At 53.9% G+C, this 12,570-nt stretch overlaps 1 protein-coding gene across 3 annotated transcripts in view; it reads right to left on the bottom strand.

Moving 5' to 3' along the window:
* Nucleotides 1-5,745: 5,745 nt before the first annotated feature.
* The window catches only part of PAX5 (paired box 5), a 184,509-nt gene continuing 177,684 nt past the window's right edge, over nt 5,746-12,570 (bottom strand). For all 3 annotated transcript variants that reach the window (XM_012463388.3, XM_012463389.3, XM_012463390.3), the window contains one exon: nt 5,746-5,973. In XM_012463388.3, the coding sequence (XP_012318811.1) occupies nt 5,897-5,973 (77 nt within the window). In that variant the 3' untranslated portion in view covers nt 5,746-5,896. The remainder of the gene's footprint in view (nt 5,974-12,570) is intronic.

Here is a 12,570-nt window from a genome sequence, read left to right as displayed (position 1 = left end):
CCATTTCCTCAAATACAATAAAATAGTTTCATTAAAATGTATTCATGCTTGAAAAGAAGGGTGCCATTAAATGGTTTCCTTTCTGTTCCACTCCAAGGGAAATGCACCGTTTATAAATCAAAAATCCATCATCCAAAATCACTTGTTCTTAGTGATGCTTTTGGAGAAGATGAGGGACGTGGCCACGGGCATGGTGATTTTGGGGACAAGGGTGACCAGTGGCCATAGCCACAGGGTCACAGCAGGGGGCTGGGGGGTGGGTCAGAGCAGGTGAAGCTGGCATGGCCTCCTCCTGCCAGGAGTCAGGGAGGGGGTACATGACTGTCAAGTCACCCCCACCCTGGGCCCCCTTTAGCCACCTGAAGCTGACAGGCGGGTGGGTTCCTGCCTCTGTCTGTCCTGCCACAGGCCAAGTACCCTACCTGAGATGACTCCTTTGAGGCTTCTCTGATTGTCCCTCAGTAGATATTAACAGGTAAGCAGCTGCATTTTCTCCTTGGGTTGCTCAGGGGTCTAAGATGTGGGAAGAAGAATTTCTAGACTTGCTGAATGGTGGCTACGTTTACCCGTCTTGGAGATGAGCTAAAGGGGACCCCTCGGATTGAAACTCTAGAATGGCAGGGACATGATTCTGAGGTCCCCTTCAATCCTGGGGTGCCCAAGAATGGAGACTCAGTGCTGAGGAATTAGCAGAAAAGGAAGGACAGACTGGTGCCTGCCTGCTCCTGGCCGGCAGCTCATTTCAGAGAAGCTGCTGCCTCATCAGGGGAGCAGGCAGGCAAGGGGCTCATGGCCTGGCCTCTGCAGAGGCCCCTCAGGACCTGGCACCACATGAGGTGCAGCCCAGCTGACAGTGGGGAAGTGCACATCAGCACTGTGGTTCCCTCATGAATATGCAAGAGGGAACCCTGAGGTTGGGGCAACAGGGGACAACAGGGGCAAGGGCCTGAAGGGGCTGCTGGGAGATGGGGCACGCTGTGGGCTAGGAGTCATGGCCTGACTGTCCAAATTTCCAATAATGCATTTTATTACCTTTTAAGAAATGGACTTGCCTTGGACCTCTCCGAGGCCAAAAGAACGAAAGAAACAGATTCCCCAGGAGGACTGGTGTGTGGCTGGGAACCATCAGCACAGCCTCTCGATGGGTGACAAGGCCAAGCCTGCAGGACTGGCGTCATAGCGGGGCACTGTGGAGCTGGTCTAGCCCAGAGCCCTGTGGGATCCACCCACGCCTGCCTGGGCTGGCCTGGCCAGGGGCTGGAGTTGCTCTCCGCCCTCCTGGGAAGCTGTATCTCAGACTCATCGTGTTTCTAGGTCTGTGTCAGCGTGCTTGGTTTGTTTTTAAGATTTGCTTCCCTGGCTTGGAGCTCAATTCTGGCTGAATATCTTGAGGAGGGGGTGGCAGGAGCCATTGGCTGCCAAGGCAGGGCAGTCGTTCTGGGGTGTGACTTATGGTGAAGGGATTTCACCCCTCAGTGCACTGTGGCCACATCTGAGGCTCTTCCCTGCACATTTGAAAGGTGTCCAGGCAGCACTGTCCCTGCCTCTGAAAACCCAGCAGCTCCCCCGTCTCCCATCCCAAGTGCCTCTGACCTTCCACCCAACTCCACCTTTGAAGCACAAGGTTTGCAAGAGCCCGGGATGAGGCCTGGGAAAGCGGCAGGCTCTGGGCGTGCCTGTTTCTGCCCCTGCCTTGCTGGACACCCTGAAGCACATCTCTCACCTCTGTGGGCTCCTATCTCCTCCAAATCTGCAACAAAGGACAGCAGGTGAATAAGAAAGGGGGAACTGACAGGCACTGGGGCTCACAGGCTGGTGGCCAGTGGGTCAAATTTGACCCATGGACATTTTTCTTTAGGCCGAGAGAACATTTTACAAGTTTTCATACTTGAATGCCACTCAGGGAGGCAGGCACACTTCTGGGCATCTCGGGCACCGCTGCACCATACTGCCTGATGCCCTGCCTGAGTGGCAAGGTTACCCCACCACATTCACCCAGGAAGCAGTTCATTCAGGGGACTTGAGATTGTGATCTGTGTTTCCAGGGGCTGTGGACACCCGATGGCCCTGGCTTGGGCACTCCTGCATACTGTCACAGCCAGGCCTGGAGCCTGTTCCAAAGTGGGAAGGCAAAGAAAGGGAAGTGAGGAGACGGAACATGACCCTGTCACCTGGACGCCTGGAGTCAGGGCTGGACCAGTGTCTAGGCTGGACCCATGTCCAGAAATTATGGTGTAGCCTTGAACTGGCTCTGATTCCCACCAAGCCTCAGGGACAGCTGGGAAAGAGTCTGGATGAAACCTCAGAAGTGCTGGTGTGGATTTGGTCAAAGACTCTGCAGGTTTCAATGTTCACAGGAAACAAAGCCACCAACCTCCAGGCCCCTAGGTCAGGCCAGCCTCTGGGTCCCTGTTCTTTCTTGCCTTATTGTGGGTCTGGGGTGTTTCTAGGGAATGGGGGTGTGTCTTTAAACCCTACACTCCCATGACAGGAGCATAACTCCATGGAGAGAGAACGGGGACTGGAGATCTGAGAATTCACTTCATCTCCATCTTGCCATGTAAGCCCCAAATGTCAATTTCCCTATCTATAAAGTAGGCATCATGCTCTTTGCCCCACAGGGTGGTCGAGGATTGCAAAGCACCGTACAATGTCAGTTACAGAAGGGCTAGCCCTAACTAAGGTGCCTTGGGAAAGGGATGTAGGGTTTGATATATCATCAAATTGTTCTAGGTTGAAGCTAGTCTAATGGTATGAAAAATTTTCATAAAATCCACAATGTCATTTTCCAAAAGTCAGAGCTGGAACACAGGGCAGAAGGCCCATGGAGAAATGCCCCAGGCCTTCTGCCACGCTGCTGGTGAGGCCCTGAACTTGCGTTTTCCATTCAGAATTCTCTGGCATCTATTCAACAGCTTATGTCCTTTGGAGCCGTCCTCACCAAGCTCCCGGGCAGCTCGCCGGACCTCGAGGGAGCTGTGAACTGGTGAGAGTGGGCGTGCATGAGAACATCCGTGTGCATCCGTGTGCGCTTGTGCTTCTGCCTGGCAGCCCAGGAATCAAGTGGTTGTCTCACAAATACAAAACCAATCTGAGGACCAGCAAAGCCTCAGGTGAGAGAGGAAAGGTATGGGGGAGCTCATTACAGGGCAACAAGAGGAACAGGATGGGGAGAGGGGACCACCATAGGCTAGGTGGGCTTTGCCGAGGAAGGATGCTGTGTGCCTCAGGCAGCTGGTTCAGGGGAGGCTGACCTCCTCCCAACAGCCTGGAACCACAAGGAGGGCAGAATCTGAAGATGTGGGTGCCCGTCATTCCAAGAGAGGGGTGGCAGGGGGCAGAGGCCCAAGATGCCTGTGCCGAAGACCTCTGACTCCACCACCTCCTGCTAAATGGAGGGAGACAGGGAGGGAGGTGCCAGGTAACATACCTTCTCCTACCTTACCTGACAGGTGGAGGCTGCAGCCAGCTCACCCTGGCTCCTGGAGGCGGGCTCTGGCCCCAGCTACCTCCCTTCTTTGCCCTTCTGATGGCGGGTGGTGGTGGCTATGCCTGCTGTGAGCCTGCTGGGCTCCATCTCTGGGCTGGGTGATCGGGCTTCCTTAGCAGTTCTTACAGACTGTGTGTCTAGGGCATGGGGCCCAGAACCCTCTCTCACTGCTCTTACTCTCAACTCTCCCCAGGAATAGGAGGTGTGGATAGACCAGGGTGACCAGGAACACCATGGATTGGGAGTCAGGAGCCTGAGTCCCAGCCCCGCCCCCACCAGTCACTGCTTGGGGACTCCACCTTGCCGAGCCTTAGTTTTCTCTTCTGTTCCACCACCCTGCGGGGGGTTTGGGGAACAAACCACTTAGCGGTGGCCAGAGGAAGTCTGCTTTGTCTCCCTGCATGGTCCTGGCCTTCCCCAAGCTGGGCCTCAGTTTCCCACAAGGGAAGGTCTTTTTTCCAGGATCTTCTGATTCCCGCCCCTCCAGGTGTTCTTGTTTCCCACTTGGTCCAAATATTAGCGGGACTCAGGTTCCTACCTCCCTTTGCTTGCTTGCCTGAAAGTGGAGAGCCTGGCCCAGATGATCCTGTCACAGCCCCAGCTCCCTGGAGAGAGGAGGGGAAGGAGAAAGCTGTGGGGTGACCCTACAGGTGACCCTGCTGCACCGAGACAGCCAAGGCTCAGAGAGGTGCAGAGTTTTGTCTGAGGTCCCACAGCAAAGACCTGTGGCCAGGACAAGACCTGCCTGGGCTGCTGATCCCAAGTCCAGCCTCTCTCTGCCATCTTGGTGACATGCAGACATGGGGGACACTGGCACATAAGAAGATCAAGCCCTGTCTCATCACTGTAATTCAGCCCAGGTTTGGACGAGGGCTCTACCTGGCTGTTCTGAGTTAACAAGAGAGACTATGCAAGGAACTGAGGCCCCAGGTAAAGAGGTGGTGGCACCTGGCACCTCCATTTCAAAATCACTCCCAGGTCACACAGCAAGTCCTCACTGCTCTCCTGTCTCTCCTCCAGGAGGCCTTCCTCTGTCCCCCACATCTTCCCAGCTGGCTTCCTCTGACCACCCTAGCCCACTGTGAGTTCTTCAAGCCCCCTCTCTGAGTTCCCGTGGCCCTTGGCCATGGCCCTGACCCTTGCAGCCCCTTAGATCAACAGGTGGACATGCATTGTGCGAAATTAGGCATCTGCTTCAGCCTCCATGCCCAGCTGCCTGCTAAGCTCCGTGAAGACGGGAGGGTCTGCTCCGAAAGGACATTCAGAAGTCCTGGTTGTAGGCTGTTTGTGATCCGGGTGCAGGGGAAAGTCCTCTGTGTTAATCGTTGTCTATATCACCGGAACAGGCTTGCCCAGAATCCACTTGCTGGGGTCCTGGAGGGTGGGTGAAGTGTCCATGACAGGTGTCCAAAGTGACCTGAACCTGGGCATGCCTCAGAAAGCACAGTTCCGGGGTTGAGGGAATGGGGAGAGCCTCAGGCCCCTCCCTGGCTGGGATCAGATGATCTCCCGCATCCCATCCAGCCCTCACATTCAAAGTCCACAATGCAATCAACACCTCAGATGACATTCTGCTTCAGAACTGTAGCTGAGGAATCTCCCAGAAGTTTTCTTTGAGTTCTTTGATCTGGAAAAGAGCTGCTTGTACTGCATTGGTCCCAGAGAAATGGAGGCAGGAAGCCAGGACATCTCCCCAAAGTACGCTCCTCTTGGAGAGGGGCCTCCGGGGGAGCCTGCAGCACAACCAGCCAGTGAGACTCCTCATGACGATATTAAAGAAGGAGGGATAAGCAGGAGGCTGGGGCCCAAGGCAGGCATCCTCCATCTCAAGGACAGCTCCGAGCTCACCTGCCAGGGTCGCCCAGGGCAGAGAGGATGCTCTGCCACAGGTCTAAGCTGTCCGGTGACACACCAAGAGTACGAGATGCATCATGGGTGGAGCGGTCTTCTCAGTCGGACCTTCAGGCCCACGGAAAAGCAAGAAGGTATTTACATGGGTGCCGCTGAAGCAACGAAAGCAAGCTCTCCTTCCCAGGCCTGGGGTGGTTATGACAGATGGATAGTCAGACAGCTGGGGGACTGGCAGGCTGGGCTGGGGCTGCGGTCATTTGCAGAACAGTCTGTTGGTTTGCAGAGACCCAGTGGCCACCGGGAGAATCTCATAGACTGGCTTTTAGAAATGGACAAGCATCCAGAATTCCAACGGCCCCACCATAGGGCCTCAGAGTCCCTGGAGGAAGAGGGGAAGAGGGGAAGAGGGGAAGAGGGGAAGAGGGGAGCTTCAGGCAAGTGGGGGTGCTGAGGGACAGTCTCATGGGTTCCTCTGGCTATCTTCAGGAGGGCTGGGCAGCTGTCACCCTCAATGATATGTGCCATCAGTGTTTTGTGCCCACCTGGCTCCAAGGGTCAGTGACGGTCATAGGCAGTGGCGGCTGCAGGTGGGGCAGCTCCTCGGGCGGCAGCACTGTAATAATAGGGGGAGCCTGGAAGAGACAGGAGAGAGCACTGAGGTCAGATTTGGGGTCCCCTTTCCACTAGTCTCCTCCACTCCTGTCCTTTCTTCCCCTCACCCAGTCCGGGCCACCATCCCCTCTCACCAAGATCTCTGTCCCAGTCTGTTCCCCAAATGACAAGTCCCATCAGGGCCACAACCTGCTCTTTGAGGCTGCTCCCCATCTAGAGCTGGGGTCCGGAGCCTGGGCCCTTGGGTCCAATCCTCCCAGCTCCCCGTAACATTTTACTGGAACGCGGTCTTGTCTATGCATTTAAGCATTGCCCATCACTGCTTTCCTGCTATTATGGCAGAGTTGGGTAGTTGCAACAGAGACACTATGGCCTGCAAACCCTAAAATATTTACTCTCTGGCTCTTTACAGAAATCATTTGCCAACCCCTGACCTAGAAGATAAACCCATGAAAAGCATTCCCTTTGTTCCTGCAGGTGCTCTGTGATCTAGCCCCAGCCAACCTCTCTAGATTCATTTCCCTCAGGGAAGGCCCCTCCTGCTCACACTCATACATCACGCTTAAGCTGAGCAAGACTCTTTGCAGCTGTCTCAGATATACATAATGCTGACAGATGAGCACATCCTCTGGGCCTGGCCCTGCTAGGGCCTGTGCATATATTATCTCATTTAATCATACGGGGTAGGCACAGTTAGCTCATGCTAGCATACTCTCCTGCCTTGGTGCCTTTCCCTACAATGTGCTTCCTGCCTGGAACTCTTGGCCTGTGCCCTCACCCCTTTTCCCATCTGTTAAACATCTATGCCTCTTTCAAATCTCAGAGCGCTGTCTTCTCCTCTGGGAAGCCCCCTGCCCTGAGCTCACACTCCCCTGTAGGCTGTCCCTTTGCTATGATTATTCCTTTCTGCACTTCCCCCATCCCCGTATGGAGAGGTCCCAAAAGGCAGGAGCTGGGTTCTGCTCTTCTTGGGAGTCTGTCCACTGTTCCAGCCTGGAGCCGTATGTGGCACGTGCTCGGCTAGATTGAAGGTGTAACAAATCAACTTTGCTGAGTGAGAAAACAATAGTGAAGACAACCCCCTGCCCATTCATTCACTCATTCATTCACCACTCACTTCCTGACCCTGCTGGGGGCAGCGCTGGGCAATAATGGAGCAAACGCCAGCCTGACACAGGTCAATATTCAGAGCATGAGGAGATCCAGGCTCAGAAAGAAGCTCTGGAGAGTGCAAGATGGTTCTAGCAAATTGGCTTTCTGGAGGAAGTGGGTCTTGGAGGACATGGGGACTCTGGGGAATGTGTGTGAGAGAGGGTGGAGTGCAGGCCCCTTTTGTGACCTCAGGAAAGCAGAGTGAGGGCCCTCTGGCAGATGCTGGACTCCTCGTATTGCCTCTGGCTGCTTTTTTTGACTGCACCCTTTGGCTGAGGCCTCCAGGAGCCGTGCTCTGTGCTAAAGCTCCCTCTCAGGGATGAGGAGGCCTGGGAAGGCCCAGGGCCACCAGCAGATTCTTAGAACCACAGAAGCTGAGGCTCTAAGCCAATCTCCTCCTTTTACAGGTGGGAGAACTAAGGTTTAGCAAACCCAAGCCCAAAGTCACGGAGCCTCTCAGCACAGGGCCTGGCCAGGATCTAGGTTGTCTGCCCCAGCTCAGGGCTCTTTCCACTACAGTACAGATGGAGGCCCACACATCTATACAGAAACAGGCTTATGCAAGTGAGCAGCTGGGGCTCCCCGAGCCTGTCATTGACTACGCGCCTGCTGGGATATGACTCGAAAGCTTCTTCGCTCCCCACGTGAGGTGACTCATATTTATTCTGCACTGTCACCCAATTCCAAGCCAAATCCTGGCACTTCTCCCAGAGACAGGCTGTGCATCCCACATCCAAACATCCAAAATCTGAAATGCTCCAAAAGTGAAAACTTTCTGAGCACTGATAGGACACTCAAGGGAAATGCTCATTGGAGCGTTTGAATTTCAGATTTTCTGATTTGGGATCTCAGCTGCTATAATGCAAATGTTTCAAAATCTGGAAAAATCCGACACGCTTCTGATCCCAAGCATTTTGGATTGGGGCAGTCAACCTGTGCCATAACTGAGTCCTGGGGTCTGCCAGTCACACTCTACCACTTCTTGGCTAGCAGACCTTGAACAGGTGACTTCACACCCTGGGCCTCAGTGTTTTGATCTGTAAGAGGGGGTGACAATGGGGCGGCTGCATGTACACCACCAGATAAGGTCATGAAGGAGCCGTGAAGATGGTTCCTTTTCTACAAAGTTTATATCCCAAAAGTTTCCAATCAGATAGGAATGATTATTGTTCCCATTTTACAAATGAGGGGATTGAGGCATAGAGAGGTGAAGTAACTTGCCCAAGGTCACACAGCTAATATGTAATCAAGAAGGTGGGATTCAGGCGACACTCTGACGTGCACTGCCTCCCCTTCCCATTCAACCCTGATGAGCAGATGTGCTGCTCCCTCTCCCAGCAGCCCCCAATCCCCCCATGGAGGCAAGATGGCAGTGGAGGAGCCAGTGCCTCGTTGTACATTTCCAGACGGCAAGGACACCAGCCCCATGGCTAAGTATTCCCTGAGATGGGTTTTTTCTGCCACCTCTTTTGTCACCTCTCTGGCTGCAGTCCCAACTCAGAAATCCTGCCAGCCTTCCTCTGTTCTCTCTTCTGTGGGATGGGACAGCCACCCGTGGAGTGTCTGCAGAGCCCGCCTTCGTCCTGCCTGCAAGTGAGCCCAGGGAAGGTGGGTACGTGTGCACGAGAGGGGCATGGCATGAAGGCAGGGCAATCCCAGGGGCTGCCTACACACGCCCCAAAGGGACAGGAAACGGAAGTAGAGGCTTCTCCTTGGAGGATCCCTGGCTCCACCCTCCAATCCCCAACCCCTTCCACCTCTCACCCTGGGCTCTGATCCACTCCCTCCTAAAGCCAGGCCAGACCCTCCAGCGGGCCTGAAAAATAAAAATATCACCTCACAAAGCACTCTGTCTTCCGGCGCCCATTAGACCTCCATCTAGAATAAACTTGTCCTTTCTTCTGTCATTTTTCCTCTCTAATTCACATTATCATCAATTTACTGCTTGACACAGTCATTCCCAGCTCCGCTTTCTCTCTAATCCCTTTACAGCGGCCACAGGCGCTCCCATTCTAATCCTAATTGACCGCAGCTGGCCTTTCTTCCTGCGGGGACCGCAGCCCCCTTGCCAGCCTGGGGCCTCTTACGATGCTGAGTCACAGCTGCCCTGGCCGAGGGACATTCCCCCGAAGTCAAAGTGCCCCAGTCCTTCCGCTGCATCCCATGGCGTCGCTGATCCTCGCCTAGGCCGTTCCTGTGAAGGAGGCTTCAGCCAGGCTGGCCGAGATGTTGGCGTCAGGTTCGAGGGTGTGTGCGAGTGGGAGTGGGGATGTGAGCGTGTGTCTGTGTGTGCGTGCATGTGCATGTGTCTGAGTGTGTGCATGTGTGAGTGTGTACACGTGTGTGTGCATGTGTGTGCACCTGTGTGAGCATGTGTGTGAGTGTGTGTGTGTGTATAGGGTCTCACCTGTTCCACAAAGCCCACCAGTCTAGCAGGAGCACGAAGGGGCCTCAGGACAGGTTTCCATACCCTGGTGCCCTCCCTAGATGGCACAAATGATCCTTCTAGGTCTCCCTGCCCTGGGTCATTCCCTCAGGCCACGCCAAAGACACCGTGGGGCAGGGCGGGCAGGGAGAGGTGAATGGGCCTGGAGCTATTTGCAAGGCTGTGGGTTGGGGAGCCAGCAATCTCATCCATCTTCAGGAAAGTGGGATCACGTTTCCTCCGCCCTGCGCATCTCAAGAGAGCACACATGCAGCTCCTGTTGGAATGAGGCTGCAGGGACCACTAACCTCAGTTTACACCCGAGGCAACTGAGGCCCAGCCCTGACTTGGCTCCTCCAGGTTATAGACTTGGGCAGCGCAGGGACCATTTCTCGTGTCTGTTGCAGCCCAATATCATTTGTGCTTTTCCTGTGTTTGTACAGATACTGCAGTAGGAGGCCTGCCTCTTTGAGCCAGAAGTCAGAACTTATCTTCCCAGCTTCCCTTGCTGCTAGGGCACAGGTGTGCTACGTGGGCTCTGCTAATTAGACTTTCTTGCATATGACCTTGATTGAGAAGGGAGTCACTTGAAGCAGCGGCCTGGGGGACTCCATCTGTTGGAAATGGGTGGCAAAGGCATCCAGCTTTGGCTGGGCGCAGGGCAGAGCTTGTGGGGCCTGGTCCCGAGCACCCTGGGTAAGGTTACAGTGGAGGAGAGCTGCAGGCTGGGTGCCGGCTGGCAGCAGGGCTGCTGACGCTAGTGCAACTCTGGCTGTGTGGTGGGTGCTGTCCTGGCTGTGTCCCACGCCTACCTCTTTTTAGTCCTCCTGGAGATTCTAGGAGTCCCAAATATCCCTTAGTAAATTCGTTTTCTGCTTAAGCCGGTCAGAGTGGATTCTGTTGTTTGCAACTGAAAGTCTGACAGATACAGACAGTAACCTGCTTTCAAAACCAGACCAGAGCCATTCTCATCACTCACACATAGGTCTGAGTATTCAGGACCCCTAAGGCCTGTTTCTACAGAGGAGTGAGGCCTCTTTTCCTGGCTTCGGTGTTCAAAGTGCGCATCAGTCAGGGAGAGTAGAGTACCACATCACGTACTGGTTCCAAAAATAGGATCTGGCATCAAGGTGACCTGAATTTAAGCCCTCCTTCTGCCACCTGAATGCTGTGTGACCTCAGGTGAATTAGTTCACCTTTCTGAGCCTCACTGTCCTCTTGCGTATAATAGAGATAATAATATGTGCTCTGTAGGGTTGCCAAGAAAACGAAACCAGATAACCCACGTGAAGAGAGTTTTGGGTGCCTGCTACAATTAGCAAGTGCTTATGTAGATGCATGGAGTTTTGCTTCCTCTTCCTCCCCTCCACACTGTCTGTGGCCACCTAAAGGTACTGAGCACCTCCCAGCACAGACACCCCTGCCAGAGGCTCCCACCCATAGCCTGTGAGCTCCCTGGGACAGAGCATGCATCTTTTCCACACAGGCACACAGCCCAGGCCTAACAATCGGAGCTGTGAACTAGATTCACTCCAGCCTGAGCAGCAAAAGCCTCGATGCAGTCTGGTCCCGCTCCCTCTCTCCCTGCCTCGTCCCCTCAGACACCTTGCTGCCTACACAGTCAGGTCCAGACTCTCCAGCCTGGCCTTCAAGGGCCCTGCTCTGTACACACTGCACAGATCGCCCCACCTCCTACACCAAGCCTTTGCCATAAATGCCTGCGCCATTTCTTCCAGTTTCTCTGCCTCTTGAAAACCCAGGCAAATAAATGAGATCACTGTCAACCTCTAGGACACCTTGTAAAATGAGAAAAAGTGTCCTTTTGAGCAGATGTAGCTCCATGCCAGGGCTGAGGGCTTCGTGCCATGCATGGGCTGGGGTTCAGTTTCCACTTGTCCCCTTGGGCAGTGCACAGCCATGTCTGGCTGCCCTGGGCCAGCATGGCCTCCTTGGGGTCACCTCTCCATCAGAAGGAACCTTTCCCACAGGCCAATGTCCAGGTCTCCTTTGTGCCATATCCTCTGGGGTCTCCCAGCAGGACTGGGATCAGGGCTCTGCCTGAGGCAGATTTCCTGGGAAGGACTCCCACGTTTGGGCCTCAAGACCCATCTCCCTTCCCCTACCCCTGCTAGAAGACACTGGTTCGGGGAGCCCACAGCCAGCCCATGTCTCCTGTTTCCTGAGATGGACATCTGGGTCAACTGCAAGAGTCCACTTAAGAAAAAACATTAGGTAAGTGGATATCCTGGTTCAATACTTAGAAATGATTTTGACCAAAACCGAAAAAGGAGTCTGAGAAGAGATCAATCTGCAGATTCTGCCCCTCTGAGAGACCACAGATAATAAGAACCTAGGAGTCTTCTGCAAGGCTTGAAATCTCCCTGCACAGGGACGTGGGCACTAATGGGCATTGTTTCTTATTTAATCCCCAAGTTACACATGACACACCAAGATGCTTTGGACAGCCCAAGGCCCCAGATGCATGGAATGTCAGGTTTAGGAAGAGGTCAAGGCTGAGATTACACGGCCTCTTTCACAGACCTATGGCTTTGCAACTTGAGTTTGAAGATATCAGGTTATGGTTTTTCTGATGAAGCCTATGTTTCTCAGTCCTAAATAATTAAGGATCCAGGGAATTAAAAGGTTCTTCCTTAAGGAGGCCTTGTTAAGCTGGACAGATAAACCTGGGTGGTCTCAGAGGGCCCTCCCGTGTCTGACCTTTTACTGCTGTAAGTGGAAAATTCTTAGCTGACTGCTGAGGGAGGGCTCCATGTTGCTTCCTGTAGGCTGACTGGCTGGCTCCACCTCCCAGATGGTGAGTGACAATCTTTGGGCCCACGCCTCTGTTTCATGTCCCAGAACCTTTAGCTCCAATTGGCACTTACTAGCTGGTTTCACATAAGATCATGGCAACAAAGCAGAAGGCTCCTCTTGGCTTTTTGAGGGCTGAGTTAGCTCTTAATGGTCTTTGCAGTAGCCCAAATATCTTCATAATATTCACGGATCAGGCTGGCACCAGTCACGGACAATCTGCCAATCC

This window comes from Aotus nancymaae, unplaced genomic scaffold, assembly GCF_030222135.1.
Source record: "Aotus nancymaae isolate 86718 unplaced genomic scaffold, 86718_ANA_hifiasm-v0.15.2.pri h1tg000003l, whole genome shotgun sequence".
In the NCBI taxonomy this organism is placed as follows: Eukaryota; Metazoa; Chordata; class Mammalia; order Primates; family Aotidae; genus Aotus; species Aotus nancymaae.
This window is presented reverse-complemented; position numbering and strand designations above follow the sequence as displayed.